Below are 22,151 nucleotides of genomic sequence, written 5' to 3'. Positions count from 1 at the left end.
CTCAGGGTTCCTTTCTGGAAAACTTGTCGGTTTACAGGGTCAAAGCCAGCACCTCTCCCCATTAACCTAAAGTCAGGACTGTTTCCATTTGATTTTCAGGTGCCTCATTAATTTTCTCACCCTAAGCAGAAAGGGCGGAGATGACTGTAGGTAGCCCCGCATTTCCAGCCATTTATTATCAACTGACCTATTGGGGCTTTGTGTCTTGTCACTGACAGATGGATTAAATGTTGAGTGTTTAACCCTGTCCCTTGGCTTTGCCCAATATTGTACACTTAATTTCTTGTTTTTTTTTTTTTTTTTTTTTAAACCTCTGAACATCTGAAACCCAGCAGTTTTAGTCACCAGCTTCACATAATTTTTTTTTTTTTTTACACACCGAACTTGTGTCTAACCTTTCCCTGGCTTCCTTTGTTTGCCTTTTGTTTCGCAACAGCTGTTGTCGTGCGTTTTTTTTCTTTTCTTTTTTTTTCTCGGTCAGCTGTGATTGCTTGAGGCGAAACAGGAGCAGATGGTGTTTTGCTATGCATGAATTGAGCGTTAGAAGAGTTTTGGACTGAATAGGCCAAGTCTGAATGGTGTCTATGCAGCACCTGCCCCCCTCTTAGCTGCGAGAACACATCACGGTAGCATGATCTGTCTCTGTTCTCCCCCCCCCCGCCCCCATTGGATGGGGGAAAAAACACTAGGAGAACCTTGTTGGGTTCTGTCCATATTTATTGATCTTCCTCAGAGCAGTGGCATAATGTGGTACACAGTCAATTTGAGTTAATTGGATATGACACAGCATGCACATGCAATCTATCATTTCAGTCTCCTGGTGCACTTTATCAGTTTTGTTGCCATAGAAACATGCGAGCTCAGTAATAGCTTACATTAATGGGCTAAGTAAGTTGCAATGGAAAGCAATTTCAGAGTGGGGTTCTGCAAAGAATACAAAAGCTTATTGGAGACCAATGAAGGGAAATGGATCATAACAATATGAGGGGAAAAACAGCCACGGCCGTAGCAGCAAAATTTCAGAAAGAAACTTCAGCTCGTCACATACCACGGGCTTGATATGAGGACATTTTTCAAACCCCTGGATAGTGTTCTGTCTTAATACAGAAACAACTCGAATCGCTGACAGCTTGCCGTGCCATTACAAAATAAAATATGTCTGTGCAAACCAAACGCTGTGCTGTGTACAGAATCTAAATGAAAAGAAATAAAATGTGTGCATGCAGAAGCAGGTCTTAATGTAGCTCTCTCCAGTGGATATTCAAACTAAATATTATCAGTGGCGTTTTTTTTCTCTTTCTTCCCTGCTTTCCTTCTTTCTTTCTTCCTTCCTTCAATGGTGTTTTCTTTCCTTTTTCTTTCTTTTTCTTTCTTTTTCTTTCTTTCTTTCTTTCTTGATACCATTCTAAAGAGTTAAGAATTAAATTAGAATTAAATCATTATAGAATTTCTCAGGGATGTATTCCTGAGGCTGTGTGTCAGTTCCCTATCCTTGACAGCATCTGTGTGTGAAAAGTTTAGTTTCTATTGTTGCTTGACTCTTTTGTGCATTGGCTGGAGTTTAACATTTGCTCAATGACCTTTTAAGGGGAACACTGGAGACTGTTTAAAGTATCCCTGACTGTACTTAAGGAATTTGATCCAGTTGCTGTGTGCTGCCCTAACCTTTGTTGGAAGTTTGCAAAAAAAAAAAAAAAAAAAAAAAAAATTTTTAAAGTGGTCAGCTAAGGCTTTGCTCTGACTGCAGTAGAAGGATTTAAATGACACGGAGAACAAAAGAAAAAATATTTTTTCCCCCACTAAGAGGCCCCTCCCTGCAAGGCTCTTGACACATTACCAAACAAAACTGCACTTCAACTGACTGCGGAAAAGGAAGGGCAGTCAATAGCCATGGCAAGAAGTGGAGTCAAGGGCAGAGTGAAACGCTTATTAAGAGAGAATTGCGAAACACGTCAAGTCAAATCAAGACTAAGCCACGTCTTATGAAATGCAACCCGCCTGCTATTAGTGGTTAATATCCAGTGTTCATACTCAAATCCCCCCGAAATGCGAAATAAGGCAGCTTACACAGTCTACTGCTTATTAGTTCTGCATTACATTAACATGTCAACGTTGGCTCCTGGATGGTGGGTTCCAAGGATTAGCCCTTGGTGAACCAACACCTCAGATTCTGGAATGGAATTCTGACCCTTGCCAGTACTGAAGAGCGCTACAGCATTACACACATCCGGACATTACTGTCACCCAGAGGTGGTGGTGGTTAACGTAGGCAGGACGTTCGCCACCACATCATGTGACAGCGGCTGCCCGAAGCCATCCGTGCGAGCCCCATTATTGGCTCAGTCCGACGGCACAATGTCTAAGAATCGGCGTCCTCCTGAACAAGCCTCCGAAGATGAGCACATTTGTCAAGACAAGGGGGGGGGGGGCGAGAGTAGCAAATCAGTTAAGATTTCTCATTCCACAATCAATGAGCATAAAAAATACAGGTATTAAAGTTTCATAAAACTGCTAATTTGACTGGACTAAAAGTCATTAAATAATCCATCACTGCCAAAAAACAGAACTGATGACTAATTCAAATTCAATAAAACAACATACATTGAAAGAAAAGGTTTTAAATTAAGGGAGGGAAACATTTTGACAGAACAAAGCACAATTTGATATTACATGAATCACCATATTCAAAATCTTGTACAGCCAGCATGAAGTAAACTTTGTAAAATAATCTCCATTGGCATTTTTTTTTTTTTTAACTGCCCCAGTTCTGTTCAGAATCCAGAGATGAAGACAGACACTCCCTGATGCAAACAGGCCCGTGGTTTCTCTGTATTTCTGGCTAGCAGAAAACTGGTCTTTTTAAATACAAAGCACAATAAAATCATCAATGAAAAGTATCCTTAAACTATAATTATTTCACATTGTAATGAAGCAACAGATGGAACATTGTTTGTAGAAATTGCATTGCTTCCTGCAATAATAAAAACGTAAGGACAAACGACAATGAGAACAGCATTAGTAGTAGTGGTCCAAGGGCAATACATTCATTAATGAAGTCCACACTGTAGCATTCTTTGTCAACTTTTTGACTGTTTTGTAAAGGCGCCAAAGTTTGCCAGCACAGAAATATCCAAGTGTAACAAAAAAAGGCAACATTGGTTCTCTGCTCCTGTCACGATTGTAAATCCTGACGAAGAAAGAACTACCTGAGGAGAGGGGATGGTGACGGGGGGGGGGGGGGGGGTAAAGGGACGGGGGCGGATGGGGGGTGGGGGTAAGAACAAGTGCTCTGTACTCCACTTGGTAATGTAAAGCTCCAACCTATTCCAACAGCAATTCTCACTCTCTTCGGTTACCATTTGCAATCAAAAGCTCAAACATTCACATTATTTTTCCAAACCCGGTGTATTTGCCTTTCCAAGCAATTTGTTTGGGTTCTTGTTAATACCCGAGCAAATCATAGGTAATGAAGTATAACCAGGGGTAGTCTGCCTCCTTGGTGAAAGTGGCATTCACTGTTCATGGTTATACTACGCCTAGTAATTGTGATGACTGCAGCAGACTGTATATTATGAAGTAAATTAGACTGTACCTTAAAGAAGGTTAGGGAAAGAAAATAATAAAATGACTATCCAAAAAAAAAAAAAAAAAAAAACAGTCACTGAAAAGCCTGTAGCCTGTTTCAGCAAATGACTCATTAAAAGGGCATTGAGTACAGAGTAATTGCCATGCTCTTTAGATAGACATTATTACTCAGTCTGCTTAGCATTTGTTGAAATATTACATACAAAATGATGCATTCTTATTTGATCCTGTATGATAGCTGCATGCACAGATTCCAGTACCCATTATATATATAGCCTATATTTCTTCAACTGAAAATATCATGAAAGAAACGAGAAACTGCAAACCGAGTAGTGGAGATTCTCGCATAAACCAGACACGCCCCAAGCCTTTTCATCGCAAAAAAAAAAAAACCCCTGAAGCATTTAATCCATAATACATTAAACAGCCTGCATAGTTATTTGTTACTGAGATAAGGCCAACATGAACTCCGAATCATACTATTAAAAAAATACTACCATACTATTAAAACTGCGTAACAAGAATTGTGTATACATCAATTATAAATTGAAGAAGCGCATGTTAAACTTTCTTTTTAAGTTTTGCCACAGTGTTATTCGCTGTTGCACAGGCCACAACCGGAAAACCAATCAACAAGCGCGACTTTCTTCACGTTTCTGGACGTATACTAGTACCGGTACCGGAAAAACAGTGTCATAACATAACAAGAAAATAACAGCATATGCCACGCATGCAATTACTTTGTAAGCGTGTTTACACTGGGTGTAAATATATGTCCGCGAGTCACAAGGAGAGTCGTCCATTCCAGATGTCCCCACACCAGTACTTTGCTTACAGTTATGAGTTATATTTATATTAAGCTATCGTGCTCGTTCATAAGGCTTAAACTACTTAACTGTTACTGCAGGCTACAGCATGTTACTTCGGGTTAGACCTACCGCTTGAAATGCGTTGCTTATAGCTATCGTTGCTTTTCCTTGGTTGCTTGGTCTCTTGAGGATAGCCCACTAACACTGGTCTTCCAAAGTTCAATAAACAGGTCTTCCATTCGTGTCCAACATCCATGTTTTTTCCCCTGCCATTTTGCTCATATTTTCCTCTCCATGGCTCTCTCAGATGAGGTCAATGGCAAGTTATATTGTTGGAAACTAATGTACCGGTGCCGTGGAATATTTTTTCGGGAGCAAATACGACATTGCGGCCATTAAAACAAACAAGTAGATCTCACAAGCAAGCAAAGTTGTTGACACGCGGAACACTTTGTTTTATAGATTTCACTCATAGTCATGAAACAACTGTTTTGTAACACGGCACTATTTGATTAGTTAGTAGCAGTAGTTTAAATTGCGCTGTCTCCCTCACGATCCAGCACGAACCACAGACTCACCAAGCTTCATTGCTTTTAGAGTAGGCCCTAATTCAGAATAGGCCCTAATTTAGAGCGGGCAAAACTGTGGACTACAATTGATTGCTTCTAGCCTGCAGCATTTCAAAGGAGATCAGCACAATTTACTGACTTGGTGAGACCAATTTATTTATTTATTTGTTTGTTTGTATGTTTGTTTGTAACACCAATCCATGTATAGATTATTAAAGTATTTGTAGCCATCTCAGTGGAGTTGATATTAGAAGGACTGTGACATTCAGCATTCTTGCACCCTACATTATTTAGTTAAAATATACTTTCATTAAGGCACAGACATAAATTAGAAGAAAAAAGTCACCTTAAAAACTCAGACTGAAGCTCGTATAGGTGCATTATTTCATTTGAGGCAAACTTCATCTGTACATCTGGAGGCTATCACTGGCGCATGCTAACCTTGGTATCCTTTCACAGTCTAATACAGACTACCTAAATAAAAATAAATGCAAACAAAACATTATTTTAAATGGATATTAAAGTCCATATGAAAGTACAGTTTGCAGTTTTGTTTAAACAGATAATTTATCAGTGCTTTGGGGGGGTGGGGGTGGGGGGGGGGCTGGCAGTCAATATATAACTTGCACGTGAATAAGTGGTGAAAGATTTTATAGTGAAATCACAGGCTTGACTCTGAACATCTGTAGCTGCTTCTCACTTGCCTCGAGGATATAAACGAATGCATGCCTTCACGTCCCCCTGCCTGACATCAGACACGTAAATATGGGTCATATCATCTGCAACATATCCTTTTTTATCTATGCATTTATACCAAAAACAATCTTTCCATAAAGGTTTGATCTGTGGACTTACATGGTAAATGTTTGGGCTGGCTGTGTCAGAGCAGAGCGAAGTTGTAAATTGTAAAAACCTTAGTTTGAAATTGTGACCACCACACGCGAAATAATTTATTGATGGTGCTTCCACAAATATTCCTAATCGGCTCATCCAGAAGAGGCTCAGCTGTTATAAAATGGCCATTTGCAACATGGTACGGTCACTCGCAAAACATCAAGCAACGAAGCCTGGCAGTGTAGCACCCCTCCACTGTCAATATATTTATTTCCCAGCAGAATCCACTTCTGTCAACTATCATGTGAATACACAACAATGGCGTTGATGAGGTTCATTATCCTTGTGTGTGTGTGTGTGTGTGTGTGTGTTGTTTTCTTCTCATTATTACAATATTCCTGCATTAACAATATGGCCACTGTACTACCATTACAGTGTTCCACCTGTTTTGTGGGGTTAGCTTGGGTCGGAAAAAAATCTGAAGCCAAAAAAAACAAGCTTATTGGGGAAGTCTGTAGCCCTCTCAGCAGGAGCAGGTGTTGAGAAGCGCTAGCTCATCTGCATGTGGCTTTGTGAAGAGGGCCCGTGTTAATTAAAGATGAGGAAATGCGGTAGATTTTCTTCTGTGACAGTAAACCTGCCACATGGTTTTAGCGATGCGGGTCAACAGCGGTAGGGGTTATCGTGGCGACCGCATTGTATCTGTGCAGCGAGCGAGAAAACGTAGCGCCGCGTTGAGCCATAAAAAACAGCTTTCGCAACTGACTCCTCCAGCGACTGCTCTGCACTACAATGCACTTGGCCAGAAATGAGAAAAAGGCTTCTTCTTCTTCTTCTTCTTCTGTTGAATAATACAGATTATTTCGGTTATACAACTGCACTGATTCAGATAGGATATGGATATGAATGGAGGGGGGAGAAAAACCTTTTCGCATGTATTTTGTAGTTTGGAATTATTTATGGTTTCTGCTTCTACATGCACACTAAAATATTTGCCCAGTAATGTATTTGGAATGTGAAATGTAATAAACTGAATTCAGCATGACTAGAATCAGAGGGGGGAGTGTACTTCTCTGTTGAATAAAACAATACAAACCATTCAACATTCATTTGAGATTATATAAATAAAACAATTTTCAGCTGCTGATATACAGTATGTAATGTGTGTGTGTTTTTTTTTTTTTTTTTGGCTCATGTACTTCCATAGCCTTCATTAACCATCACAAAATAAATCATCTCTCTGTTAAATATTTGGTTACAGTGAACCCAGTGTGATGTGGTTATGGGGTAAAAGAAAAAAACATCAGCATGCATTATTAATATCTCTCACCATAAATCTGCTTGGAACAATAAAATTCCATTTCCCAGAGCCTTGTTATTGCATTTTTAAATCTTGTGTTTGGTAGCCATGGACACCCATTTCAACATTCTTGCCTTGCCCATTAAGATTCAGGTCATGCACAAGACTTGCTGTTTCTAATTTTCATTTTATCATAAGCGGTTTAAGAATTTTTGCCAGTGCTTATTTGCAGTTTTCCAACAGACCACTTCAGTACAGATTCTGACAGGACAGATGCTGCAATTAATCATGCAGGAGAAATGGGAATTGCAGCCACAATGAACCCGAAAAGGAAATCATTACTGCTGCTGCTTTTGTTCCAAAAAAATCTGAACACATTTTTTTTTTTTTTTTTTTTAAATAAATGAATTTCAAAAAATGCACTTAGTATTCTCCACTTTCCAAATATGCTATGTTCCAAAGACTTTTCTCACCAATTTTAGCTTTATGTTGTGCTTGAGAATAACCTCCCCACCCCCCACCCCCAGCCAGAAGCATACCCGTCCAGCTGCTTCACACACTTATTGTGGATTTATGATAATAAGTGTTTGCCACCCTTCCCTCCTCCAGTCTCCATTTTTGCAGTGAGAATAGAACACCTGGAGGACGTGCAGAAACTGTGGCCATTCAGACGCACACTGCATCAGGGAAAAAAAAAAAAAAAAAAAAAAAGCCAGAGAAATTGGTTTGTGCAGGAGAGTGAGAATGGAGATTGTTATTGAGACATATCAGTTACACGGCTGACCCTGTCCGGTTTGGAGCACTGGTTGTTCATCACACTCAAATTAACGTGACGTTGGTGGTTAAAAACTAGGAAACGGGAACAAAACATAAGGACGGAGTGTAGCACAGTGGGTAAGGAACTAGACTTGTAACCGAAAGGTCGCAGGTTCGATTCCCGGGCAGGACACTGCTGTTGTACCCTTGAGCAAGATACTTAACCGAAATTGCTTCAGTATATATCCAGCTGTATAAATGGATACAATGTAAAATGCTATGTAAAAAAGTTGTGTAAGTCGCTCTGGATAAGAGTGTCTGCTAAATGCCTGTAATGTAATGTAAATGTAATATAAGAGCTTAGATCATTCTTTGTTGCCATTAACCCCCCTTTCCGTTGTAATGTCTTGTCAGGCAAAAGTTCTTCTTAAGAATCTTTAGCGCTTGCATGAATGGGTTCCTTCAATTACAGGTGATCAGTTATTCCTACTTGCAAACAAGGAAGTAAAAAATAGAATACTTATTGCAAGACTTGGTGTGGTGCGTATATTAGACTTAGAATGAGTTTGCTCTGTTTTTCCCTGTACAACCAAGCTACAGTTTAAACTTAACTTGCCTATTAAGAGCTCGAAACAAGTTGCGTTTTATAGGGAATGCATTTATTCTAAAGACAGAGGTAAAAAGCGAGTGATTTTTTCTTCCTCCAAGCAGAATACAAACAACTGAACTGCAGCTACTGTAATGCATAAAAAGTATAGAACAGCAAAAATACACTATATCAGTGTAAGAGAGCCACAGGTTATCTTACCAGTGTTTTAATTAAAGCTTCACACATGAAAACTTAACAACATGTGATATGAAAGATGTACATCTTTTTCCTCTTTTTATTTTTTTTTTTACAGATTTATCTACAGCTGGCACAAAGTACTCCCACACCTTTGTAATTGGCTTTGACAGTGCAAAAAAAATGGTTCTGCTATGTCTTTTTTTTCTCATAGTCTGTGATAACAAGGGATTGGATAAAAAGTACATTAAGCTTCAAATCATCAAAATGAAAGTAATTTATACTTACAATAAAATATTTGCTTTCAACGCAAAATACAAAAAAAAAACAGGAACATAATTTATGGGTCTATTAAAAGTCAGGTACTGTAAATATAGTACATGAATACAAAAGGGTGATCTTTTTTTTTTGGAGTGCCATTATGTATTTTCAATTTTCAAATATATTTTTCTGGTAGTAGAACTGGTCTGATTTTCTCTCGCATCCTGACATACACACAGATTATTAAAGTTTTGATGTGAAATTACATGGAGTCGGGTTTTTTAAATTTATTCCTTAATCTTTGCCTTATCAGTTCCTCCATCAAACAACCCTTGTGACTGAAGTTCCAGTCCAACTCAAGATGGTCAGACAGTACGTGGTAAATAAACTGTACTCTGGTATCTTCCATCTTGAAATGCAGCACGAATTGAACTTGCACCTTCTCATTGGCAATAATTAAAACAGTATAATCTGCTGGAATGTTGAGGGGGAAAGAGAAGAAAATATTACATTTTCACAATATACTGGCCTCTGAAGAAATGCACATATTTATCAGAATTGAGACTGGTTGCCAGTGTTGTAAATCGTCGAGTCTCAGCATCACCCTCTTGTTTAAAGGGTTTCCTTCACGAAAATCCGCAGAGAAGTCTTCTATGCTCAGGTGTCGCTGTCCCAGTCTGCTCATTTTGTCCGTTAATGAAGCAATACCACCATAAATAAAGCTCTGCCATTCAACAAGAACAGGACATCTCATCGCAAATATTACAGCGTACCATTTTCAATTACACGCCCTAAATCAGTGTTCAGTTCAAGACTGAGAGAAATTTAGAGGGAAAAAAAAACCAGCAAACAAACAAACAAACAATGGGCATTCAGTCTTTGCTGTTTGTCATAACACAGCCTATTTTATAGACAAAATTCTTCTCAGAGGTGTCCCTTTATGCATTCCTTTCTGCATATTCATCAAGAACAGTGGACAGTTCCTTTTAAAATGTACCGATTCTCACACACTTCTTAAGTGCAACGTAGAAAAGCAACGCGGAGTGATGCTTTTTATTATATTCGTTTTTTTCTTTGAATAGATTTTGGCTCAGTAGATGCTGACCTGGGACAGGACCTGGGCGTGGGCATGTGCCTGTATTTGGGACGGGTGCTGTTGCTGGGGGGTCGGCTGGGGGCTGCCCATTGAGGCTGACCCCCCCACGGACTGGGGCGTCGCCGGGGAATGCTGGGGCGGGGAGCACTGCGATTGATGCTGCTGCTGCTGCTGCTGCTGGAGCTGCTGAATTTGTTGCTGGTGCAACTGCTGCATCTGCATGTGCTGCAGCTGCATGTGCTGTTGCTGCATCTGCTGCTGCTGCTGTTGCTGCTGCTGATGCTGCTGCAGGTGGTGCTGCTGCAGCTGCTGCTGGAGGTGCTGCTGGAAATGCTGCTGCTGCATCTGCTGCTGGATCTGCTGGTGGTGCAGCTGCTGCTGCTGCATCTGGTGGTGCTGCAGATGCTGCTGCATCTGGTGCTGCTGCTGCTGCTGCGACGGCGGCGGCGGCTGCATGGGGGGGCTCATCTGCACGGCGGCAGATCCGCCCGGGCCCATCCCACCCCCGCCACCGCCACCGCCCCCCCCACCGCCCATCTGACCCATCAGCTGCGCGTTGGGCCCGCCGGGGCCGGAGGCCATGCTCTGATTGGCCACCGCCACGGAGGTGACGATCTGGCCGCCGGGCAGCCTCATCTGCAGCGGCTTGGGGGCGATGGCGCGCGGGAGGGCCTGCTGCAGGGCCTGCGCGGCGGCCGCCGCCGCCGCCGCCGCCGCCGACATGCCGGGGTGCTGGCCCAGCGGCGAGTTGAGGATCAGCGACGGCGACAGGTTGGTGGAGGCCAGCGTCTGCTGCACCGAGCGCATGGTCTGGGCCTCCGCAGACTCCGCGGCCGCCTGGGCGGGAAGGGGACAGGGGGAAAAGCGGCCGTCAGTGAAGTTAAAATAAGCCAATAGCGCCGCAGCTAGCCGATCTGAATTATTATTTCAGAACACGGACCTAACTGGCACAGCTTAGGTACTACTGAGAGGATAGTATCCATCTCTGACATCTTCATGTACACGAATCTTCTGTGACAGAAGGCTCAGGCATATTTGCACTCATGTAAGCCATCTCAAACAAAATTTCACTGATTAGACAGGCTTGTCACATTTGGATTGTTAATGCTTCTGAGTTGCGGATCGAATGCAGCCAGAGCACGGCACATTTGCACACATCCTCACTGAGAGACCTTGCATGTATAATTCACACACGATTCGACAGAGTAAAGATTTCTCCTGTGTTTAGCCCATGTGAAAAAGAAGCTCACCTTTGATACCAAACTGGCACGGTACGCAGCAAGGGCTTTCAGGTAGTCCTTTTTGGCCGCCTCTGTTTTGCTCTTGTAGACCTGCATTAACATAAAGGATATGTTTGTAGAGAAGGTGATGCATAGAATAGAGTGCAATTCGCAAAATGTATAACAAAAACAACTAACAGACAGTTACGTGTGTTTGTACACAGAATCTGTGTCCCATTATAGACCTATTATATTACCTGCTTCTGTTCTTCGCCTAGGCCGTCCCACATGGAGGCTACTATTTTGGAAACCTCGCCGAAGGTGGCGTTGGGGTTCTGGCCCTTGATGGCGGCCTGGGTGTCCCTGAAGAACAGGGCGTAGGCGGAGACGGGCTTCTGCGGCTCGTTGGGGTCTTTCTTCTTCTTCTTCTTGGGCGTCTTGGGCTTTTTAGCGGCGTCCGGAGCGGGCCGCTTCTCCCCGATCACCTGCTGCGGAACAAACGGCCATCTTTAACAGACCTTCAGACGATGACCTGGTGACCGTACTGTCAGAGAGTTTCTCTCAACTGTACCATTACAGGTATCAAATGAGTCCCAGGAGAGCTGTGCATAGCACGTGAGATATAGATGCATCATGAAAATGAAAAATATGAATGGGGTACTCAGTACACATTTTTGGAACTGTAGATCCATGACAATGAGGAACCACCATATTTTGCCCATGGACAATTTCACAAGTCTCACATTTTGTCGAGTCGTGCGTTGTGTAAAGTCAATGTACACACACTCACCCTGTTGCCATCATCCTGGTCTTCTTCGTTGATTGAGCTAGACGGGGAAGGTGTGGCAGACTTGCTGGCTGGCGGTGACGGTGAGGTGTGAGGGATATTTGGCCCACTCATGTTTAAGCCCAGTTGAGCGTTGAGCTGGGATTGGTTGATTGTAGTCAGCTGGTTTCGGGACATCATGGCAGCAGGGTTGCTCATGTTGATAATGGATCTCATGACCATAGCAGGGTTGGGATGATATTGGCGATGGTGGGCTTGGCCAGAGTTCTGAATCAGAAAGAGAAAAGCGGGAGAATCACCGTAAAAAGCCGTGAAATTAAAACAAGAGCACCACAGCCAGCTAACCAGAATTATTATTTCAGAACACAGACCTAACTGGTACAGCATATAGCAAGTACTACTGAGAGGTTAGTATCCATCTCCAACTGCTCATGTACATGAATCTTCTGTGACAGAAGGCTCAGGCATATTTGTACTCACGTGAGCCATCTCAAACAAAATTTCACTGATTAGTCAGGTTTGGCACATTTGGATGTTAATTACATCTTTCACACATTTTAATTTGTACCATATGCAAGCATATTAATAATAATAGTCTCTGCCTGCATCTTACCAGCTTAGAATGTTCAGATATTACATGCCTATTGGAGTACTGCAAACATAGTAATAGTAAGCAAATATTGTTTTAATCACAAAAAACACACTAAAAAACAAAACCTATATTACTTCCAAAACCACAGCGAACCTCCCAAAATGAGCGCAGCTATGTAAATCTATCCAATTTCATTCCTTTCGATGCTGAAATGGATATGCAGGGACGAGACACCTACGGAAAAACGATCCTTTACACTGGCCAACACAAACATGGCGGGAACGCTGTTAGGCTGCCCGGCCTGCCTCGTGATGTTACTTTACATAAACGCTCCGGACGAAGCATTTCGGTTGCGTTCAAAAGCTTTTATGGAAAGCGAGGGGAGATGGTGGCATTGATTGTGCCGAGAGTGAAATTACTGGTGCCGCCACTCTTCCAGAGGGAAGACGGATCAAGGGGGCACGAGCACTGACAAGGAATAGTGAGCACAACAAAAAAAAAAAAAAAAAAAAAAAGGTGATTTGTTCTCCCTCAGCACATCCATCCGGTATTCAGCAGCACAAACTCAATCTCTTTCAACATCAACACAATGTCAAGAATGCACTGCGCCTGCCTTTATTGAAAAGATGATGTCCCTTTTTTCTTCGTGCAATATTCTGTGTACACCTTTTTCAAATACAAAAAAAAAAACACCTTTTGCAGCCTGTTTGATATCCGCGACATCCGTCACTAGCCAGAAGCACATTTTACAAGCCAATAACATTATTCAGTGTGTCTATGATGCTGCTTATTTAAATATGCTTTGATGGCATAACTTATCCCAGGTCAATTCTAATCGTGGTATACAAACAATACGAAATGGCAGATATTTAATGATCATCTGATTCAAAGAAATGACACCGTAGACCTAATTTTTTAAATGAGAGATAATTGAGCAAATAAACAGTAACAATCTGTTTATTTAAATCTCTTTATTATTATCCAGCAAGATAAGGACATGCTGTCAACACTGTTCTACAGTAACTGCAAAACAGAACTTTAAACAGACGCTGACAGACTCAACTCCAAGCCTCATACACTATGCAAACGAATGCAGTTAAAACCAGGAGGAGTGCACTAGTAGCAATATAAACCCTGGGCAGCTCTGCTTCACATTTCATTGGGATGGGAGCGTTATTAAAACCGATCCTGGAAAACTGGCGTTCGGCACCGTCGCTGGTCGTGAGCCAGCCATCACATCTGTTGGATTAAGTAATGCATTAAAGGATGAACGGACACGGAGGAAGGGTTCGAGGGTCACGGAGCATGTGAAGCAGAAGCACGAAGCCTCACAGAGGCTACACTGTATGTATGTTTTTTTTTTAAAAGGGGGAGGGGCACTGAGCAAAGGTATTTGGAATGTAGGTGTAAAGAAATGGCATTTGAGCGGCCTAAAAAGTCACGTGCCTCTCCCCCACTGTGAATGCTGAGCCCCCCCGCCACCCCCCCTCACCGCCCTTCTCCTGCGAGCGTGCGGACTGACTCACGTGGAGTTTGCTCAGGACCCCTCCAAATTCTGTGTTTACTTGCCAAGATTTTGGGATAGAACTGCAGCCCCCTCTCGATATGTTTGCTCTGCAACCTTCCACCAGAAGCAAAGTTTGCGGCTGTCCACAAAAAAAAAAATCAACAGGAAAAGTGAACGCGCAAATGTGGCCATTTCTTCTGCCCGTTCGACAAATTAGTGATTACATAAACTCCATATATCCACTCTCCCTCCCCTAAATTAAGAGTTGCAAAGCAAATGTGGGAAGAAACAAAGCTGTGAAAACAGCTTGACATCTACCCTAACGCGCAAAAGCTAACACAGGCCAACTGGAATGAGAACAACTCAATGAGTCAATCAAATGTACCAAGGCCAGAATCTCGTTGAAGAGCCTAAGGTCTGTGCCTGCAGACATTGGAACCAGAATTTGGGGGAGGTGGGGAATTTATTAACGGAGGCACCGTGTAAGCTATAACTGGCTGAATGGAATGCTAACAAGTTCAATTTCTGTCCAATCAGCGACAGTGCTCTTGGAAATGTTTCATTGCAGGAGTGGAATAAAATCATCTATATGGTAATTATGAAGACGAATCCCCCTCAGTTACTTTCACCAGCATGAAAGGTCAGTCCTATTAAAGATAGTTTATCAGTCCCCTACACATAATTCCTTCACTGTGCTTTTAAAACAGGAGCACCGTTTTATTTTCCTCCACTTAGAGCAACCAGAAGACTTTAGCACTGAAAATAGGCGAAAAAAAATCATCACAGTGCTAGGAAGAGTATAACAGGATGTGGACTCATTGTTTTTCACCCCTCCTTCCTGCCCACCAGACATCTCTCATTTTATATTTTGTCTCCTTCTTCCTGAGCCGACATTTCTCATTTTATATTTTGTCTTTTGCTCAAACATAATCTCTGTCTTGTTCCTTTTTCTCCCTCTCCCTCTCCTCCCCCCCCCACCCTTTTTCATCCTTCCCCAGTCAAGATAGAGTCTGCCCCTCCCCTTCCCCCATCCTTCACTCATTTCTCCTGGTGCACTGTGGGTATTTAAAACTTGTTCAACATGATTTCATTTCATTTCAAACACTGCCCGAGAAAACGAAATTACAGAATCAATCATACAGAGGGTCAGGCTGAGACTTCATCACACATACTGCATGCTTGCATGAATATCTTTCATTTCTGACTGACCCAATATGTCACAATAGCTGTCTGGTCACACAAAAAAATAAAGAAAAAAGGAAGGGGGAAGAAATCCTATTTCTGAAATTGATGTACAACTGATGTCAATGCTACTCAGCTTGGACTAGAGATAACAAAAAGTGCACAGAAAAAGGTTTTTAAAAGCTCATATTTTCCCGTTTCAAAGAGATGTTCTATTCTGCGCGCTGTCACTTTCCAGATGATTATCTAAACAGAAAACCAGCAAGAAGCCAGGGGTTTTTTTTTTCTTCTTCATTCATTTATTTATTTAATGAAAAATAAGCTAAGTGACCAGAACCTTTACAGTGATTTTTTTTTTTGGTAATGCCTTGGAGCCAAGATTTCCTTTTCAGCACAATGCCATGAGCCAATCTAATATAAATCAGGAGCACAATAGCGCTAGAGTAACAGCTATACACACACATAGCGAGTGGGTCAGTGTCAGCCAGCTGCTCTTTGTCAAGGTGGATGTGTTCCGCGAGCAAATCGAATATAAATCATACGCACAATAGCAGTTGAGTAACAGCTACACACACACAGTGAGTAGGTCCCTGTCAGCCAGCTGTTCCTCGTCAAGGTGGATGTGATCCAGCCAAGCTCCAGCCAAGGCTGTAGCACACCACAGAAGGGGAAGAGAACTGTGGCTCATTGCACTCAGTTATAATCTAATATAATCTGCTCTTCTCAATATTTCAGATAGAAAAATCCTTAAACCGTTCCATTGACAAAAATAATTTACAGTGTGTGTGACTTCAAAAAATATACATTCTCTTAACAGTGACACAGTAGAGACTTGGATTTCATCAAAGATTTATCTTCTGCAAGCAAGTACCAAAAACAAACAAAAACAAAACATAAGCAAGCATGGTTCGATGGGCGCGGTCAACATTCCACACTCATGAGATCAGTTACCTCAGCAGGATTGGTCAAGACAGCACGTGGATAGAAGATGCCTCCCCTAGGAATCTTGCAGTCACCAATCTTGAAGTCACCGACTGTTTATAAACCGCTGCATTCCAGTGACTTCCTCTTTTTCCAGCTGCACCCTACACGCACGTCTCTGGAAAGACAACCCCGTGTAGCAGGTTGACCCCATTCAGAGAGAACCGAGATTACCTGCGTACATCAGTCAACGTGCCGCTCCGACGTGATCAGGAGTGAGGACATGATTCATGAGAGGGTTACGCGGAGGACCCAGCTCAAGAACAACGCCCTCTCTGGATGCTGTCGGATCAAAGTAGATAGAACCGCGGAGATTGAGTCGCTAAGCAGACTCAGCAAGCCCTATCTGCACCGCAACGGAACGCAATCCCGCATTCGTGTGTACAGAAATTTTTTTTAAAAGCTACATTTTCAGCAGAATTACGACTCCGTATCCAATTAATCTCAACGTTCACCATGGAGTAACTCAATATGGGCTAGTACTGTAGTGTTATATATATATATATACTGTACAACAGCTTGATTATGGGAAAGGGCGAGCTATCATATCCAGTGAGTAGTCTCAGAAGTCACAGAAGCTCAACCGAGCTCAACAGAAGGATCCAGTGGAGCAGGATCATCACTGGCTCATTGTCACTGGGTCAGGCCTGGAGGCCACACATGGACCAGGCAGAAGAAGCCTAGCCATGCTCGACTGCCTCTGGGAAAAGCTGCTGAGACAGGAGCAGAGAGCCATGTTATGGCTTCCCCAGAGGTCCACGAGGCAGAGGCGGCACACACCGACAACACTGTCACATTCTAGAGAATAAGAGTCTCATAATTACCAAGGGAAGGGGGTTGAGAAGCCATCCAAAGGCAACAGCAGCACTCTGCGAAGCCGGAAGCCATATCCCACGCCTTTTTACCACACACCAGGAAACATCAGCTTATTCTATCCGATAGGCTAATAAACATTCGGGGAAAGCTAAATGGACTGCATTTATATAGCGCTTTTATCCAAAGTGCTTTACAATTGATGCCTCTCATTCGCCAGAGCAGTTAGGGGTTAGGTGTCTTGCTCAAGGACACTTCAACACGCCCAGGGCGGGGTTTGAACCGGCAACCCTCCGACTGCCAGACAATCGGTCTTACCTCCTGAGCTATGTCACCCTCACCAAGCTAGGAGCTATCAAACTAGCGAGTCCACCAACGTCCACCACTGTTTCTCATATTTGGTTTTAATGACGGAAGATAAGACCCGCAGATAATCCCGGCAAACAGCTGGCGAAGTGACTGTTTGAAATTCAAAATATAACTTTATTAATATCAGCACGTGACACTGGAGAGTAAGTCAGCACAAAAAAAAGCCTTGTCTGTGATATTCCTGTACACGGTGATGGTATTTAAAGGGGTATCGGTTTGGAATCAATCAACGTGGGTTGATTTTACCTAATCAGACATATGAGGTAAAAGCAAAGTTGTTGGTACACAGCAGAATGACAGGCTTCTGTTGTTGAAATAAAGCCCTATGCTAGGCATTCAGCTTCAGATAGACACCAATGTCAAGTGGAATAGAACAACTCATATCTCAAGTAGAAGTGAAAAGCATGCATATATGCATGAAATAAAAATGTAGTTAATTTCCTCTCATGTTTATGATTAATTATCTAAACTTCATATGAGCATCCATCTAATCATGTAGAAAGAATAGCATGATCTTTCAAAACATCATTTCTTTCCACGTTGTTCTACAAAAAAAAGAGAAAACAAGCCTCTAGATTTTAGATGGTTTTGCAAATCATGGCAAAGTGGACATGATTTTCTAAAATAACATTTGCAGGCATGTGTGTTATATAATCAAAAAAAAAAAGGCATGAAGTGGAATCAAGATAAACCAATGGTGACAGTTTTACCTCTAATAGTACAGGGCCCAAATGAATCCAAATCAGAAAAATCAGCAGATCTAACAGGCTTGGGGGGAAGCAAGCTGGGAAAGAAAAATGAAAGTCAGAAGCTTGTTAGGCAAGCAGATTAAAAAATAATGACTCCAGATTCTGGGCTTCCAAGAGATCTCTGCAGCAGAGAGCATCTGTAGCCAATTTGCTAAACATACGCTGCATATTAGGAGAAGAGGAATTACTGCAGCACTTGGCAATTCGTCTACAAAGAGGTAATTTGAAAATAGCACAAGTATGCTGATTGCAATCTTGCAAAAAAAAAAAAAAGAAATCTCAACTCAGAATTGGACTGTTAGTTACTTTGATGAGAAAGGAATATGATCCAAAGATATAGTAACCATCTTCTCTGTGTGCTAACTAAGAATTCAGCAAATTATATATTGTAGTCAATGGATAGTCAGTCATATGTGTGGCTTTATATTCCCACCTTTTTATTGCTGTATAAACTATACACAGTGAGTGTATATGTAAGAGTGAGAGAGAGACTTCGGAGTAGAATACTGCATTAAAATTATATTTTAAATTGTATTTTGTCTTCCTTCTCGTGATCAACAACCCTTTTCTACCCCTTCTACAGCTCATAGCTTTTCCTGCATCTCCAACCATAATAATAGAAAAAAAAAATCTGCAGACTGTGTCACTGCAAAAAGCTATGAGGAATTAAGTAGAAACACGCCGTCTCCGATGTCTGCTCACAGTCACTCAAGAACACGCCGCATATGCACGGCGTTTAAGACAAATGATGTTTGAAAATTAAATCTATGATCTCCCTCTGAAGTCACGAGAACAGTCGGGAGTGTAATTGTTTTAAGGTTCCATTTCTTCCAGATGTAGAAAGCTTAACTGACCATGAAATGAAAATTCTTTAGGCGCAAACCTATGGGGTTCCATTGCACCACACAGATATGTTAAAACCTGCAATTATTTTACGAGCAGTTTGTGGGGGGGGGGGGGGGGGTCTTTAAAACTTACAATGCATGAACGAATTAGAATGTAAATAAATACACCTATACTAACAGTATATTTCTTTCCAGGACCACATCACTGTCATTGAGTCTATGGTGTGTTGCCATGGTTCACGCCACTGGAAAACACAATAGAGCACATTCCCAATGGCTTTTGCATAGACACCACTTCTAAGCTCTCAACATTCCAGCAGTGCAGAAAAGCACCTGGATTTCTGTGAAAGCCGTGCTATGACAACCCCTCCTGCTCCCCAATACCACTACACTCTGTGGTGGTTATAAAGTGCCACTTTCTTTTCTCTAATTTAATAATCAGGAAATCACAAAACTGTTTTGCTTCCTTGGTACTGACACTAGTAATATGACTGGCAGATATCTTCTGAACAGTAAAGATGACGTAAAGTAAACTGCCAAAATCTGGAACTGAATCCCTCTTAAATATTTTCCATACCTGCTCACACAGTAAATCATGACAGGCACTGTTATGAGGAAATGGTTCATTTCTTTACATGTCACAACATGAGTGACATGTTTGAGATATCACATTTAAAAAAAAAAATTTTGGTAACTGATTCTGTTGCAGGAATTACCCTGTGAGAAGTTCTAAATGCTGGGATGCCTATTCGTGCTGCGAGGCTGAAGATGGCCAAACACTGTAAGGTCTGGGTGGGCCTACATTGGTAGAGACACAATACTGTAGTCCTGGAACACCGTTTCTGCCCCCAGACAAAGAGCGAGGGAGACTGAAAGGAGAGAATAGCCAATGTAAACAGTAGCTCAGGAGGGGATGAGCGCACTCTGGCCATGCAATAAAAAAAGAAGAAGGAAAAAAAAAAAGAAAAAGCACCCATGATCTACAGCTCTCCTTTCACATTCATGAGCTGCATTGTACTGTACTCTTTTGTAGATGCGTCGGCGGATGGGTAGACCACTGCAATGATTCCAGAAGTACATTACATGCCATTAGCTTTGGCCTTTCATTGACTTGAATCACTCAAGTGGACCTAGAACCAGAAGTGCGGGCCACTAGCTCAACAAAATGGCACCCAGAGCTATTGATATCCCAGACATTTATGCCTCAGGCAACCTACAGAGCTCCTGGTAATTGGTGTTTATACCACACAAAACTTATCCTTACAATACTCAATGTGGACTCACTGAGTGCTAAAACCATAAATATTGTGTCTTTTGAGAAAAAAATACCGTTTGCTTCCCCCCCAAACAAAACGATGCAGAGCAGTGCAGTGAAACACTGAGCTACACGCTTTCCGAACACCTCATGTGACAATGTACTTAAACAATGCATCAGCATTTTAAGGCGTTTGCAGAAGCACCATGAATAATATATGGACCCATAAAACAGTCCCACTTCTGAGTTCCAGTTTCATTACTCCTGGGTGCAGATGGTGTGTGTGTGAAAATATTTTATTTTTATACACAACTCCATTTTCCTACGCTGACAGCATTTCTCAGTATTTCTTTCTAATCGAAATCGTTCATCATTTGAAGCCATTTAACAACTTATTTTAGCACAGTCTGCATTTCTCCCAAGCTAAGTGACCGGAACATAATCTCCCATTCATACATGCTTATGTGATGTACTGTAGAGCCACATGCATCAAGTCCAGAGGAGGAAAGAGTTTCAGCTGTTATGCTTTTTCCACAGTTGTGTTTCTACGCTGGAGTAAGAGCGCCTGGTTTTCCTAATAGGACTTCATTCAAAACAGGCAACAGCTGCTGCTGAGACTATTATGAACTCCACATGGCCCAAATTTATTTACGCTATTTATTCTATGAACTTGACATGTTTACTTGTCTTAATAAGAGTATGTGGAACTCTGAAATTACACTTGCACTGACACTGTAATTATCTACGATGAAAAAATTCTTTAACTTCTCATTTTTCGCTTTTGAGTTTTCTAGGTCTATTAATTATTTATTACTGTGAGTTTGCATCATTAACCCAGCTGACACAAATAAATGTATTTTTGCAGTTAATATGACTGTGTGACCTTTTCCCAAAAGCGTCTCAATTGTTTCTTCAGCATCTCATTACTTGAGCACTTCTTCCTTTTTTCTTTCTTTATTTATAAATCTGATACCGCTGGTTGTAAATTAGCACGCAGCCTGCAGACATAAGTGAGTGAATCTTGTGCATGTGCACAACGGCATGATGGGAAACAGGCTCGGCCGTCGTCGTCGTATCGCGCTACTCACCCCCGGCAGGCCGTTGCCGCGGACGACCCCCTCCTGGTCCATGAGGTTGCGGGAGATGGTGATGGAGGGCAGCTCCAGACTCTGAGGGGGGAACTGGGGGGTGAACTGGCCCCTCTGCGAGGACAGGGACTCCGGGTGAGCCGGGAAGGGCGAGTCCACCTCCGAAATCCCCAGGCCCGACTCCGTCTCCGGTGGAGGGGTGATGGGCGGGATCTCAAACTCCTCGTCCCCCAGGCTGGGGGTGTGGAATGTCTGCTGCAGGGAGGGATTATAGAGAAGGACGCAATCAGGTTTCAATCTGATTAGCTTCTACGAATTTTCACAATGAGGTCAAACTGCACAGAAGATTCAAGAAGTAGCACCAATGCAAACCAATTATGCGAGCAGAAGTAGGGTATATTGGGATTGTAAAGCACATTTCTTCAAACAAAGGTTAGGGAAAACAAATAAGAAAAAAAAAAGAATTTGAACATTTATCTGAACGTATGTACAAGTATCAATCTATTTCAGGAAAAAGAACAAGAGCTGAACAGAGTGCATCAAACCCATAAATATCAACCAATCGCTGGAGAGGGAAAGATAAACCTTTTTAATCTGTGGGTTAAATTTTAACCAAATGAGATGTTTGGCTGAAGTGTGGAGGAAGTACATGTCACAGACAGGTTTAAATAATATTTTCAAAGATTATTCCTCATGGGCAGAAGTGTTTCTCTTTGTTCCCCCTTTGCTTGGACCTCTAAATCTGCTCATCAAACAGCTTAATCCCACT

The 22,151-nt window shown here is 42.1% G+C and overlaps 1 protein-coding gene and 1 long non-coding RNA gene across 5 annotated transcripts in view; both read right to left on the bottom strand.

Annotated features, from left to right (window-relative positions):
• Positions 1–699: 699 nt before the first annotated feature.
• LOC118214912 lies at positions 700–5,038 on the bottom strand. Its single transcript, XR_004762715.1, has 2 exons — positions 4,524–5,038; positions 700–2,377 (listed from the first exon to the last, which is right to left on the bottom strand). It is a non-coding gene; the product is annotated as an uncharacterized LOC118214912 (long non-coding RNA).
• A 3,670-nt stretch (positions 5,039–8,708) lies between these two features.
• LOC118214843 (TOX high mobility group box family member 3-like) overlaps positions 8,709–22,151 on the bottom strand; it is a 51,825-nt gene continuing 38,382 nt past the window's right edge. Inside the window, exons 3-7 of one of the 4 annotated variants that reach the window (XM_035395106.1) lie at positions 21,383–21,637; positions 12,005–12,268; positions 11,472–11,702; positions 11,245–11,325; positions 8,709–10,831 (exon numbers count right to left, since the gene is read on the bottom strand). In XM_035395106.1, coding sequence (XP_035250997.1) covers positions 9,989–10,831; positions 11,245–11,325; positions 11,472–11,702; positions 12,005–12,268; positions 21,383–21,637 — 1,674 coding nt within the window. In that variant the 3' untranslated portion in view covers positions 8,709–9,988. The remainder of the gene's footprint in view (positions 10,832–11,244; positions 11,326–11,471; positions 11,703–12,004; positions 12,269–21,382; positions 21,638–22,151) is intronic. The other 3 variants (XM_035395107.1, XM_035395109.1, XM_035395108.1) reach the window with 3 other exon arrangements.

Source organism: Anguilla anguilla, chromosome 16 (genome assembly GCF_013347855.1).
Source record: "Anguilla anguilla isolate fAngAng1 chromosome 16, fAngAng1.pri, whole genome shotgun sequence".
Taxonomy (NCBI): Eukaryota; Metazoa; Chordata; class Actinopteri; order Anguilliformes; family Anguillidae; genus Anguilla; species Anguilla anguilla.
This window is presented reverse-complemented; position numbering and strand designations above follow the sequence as displayed.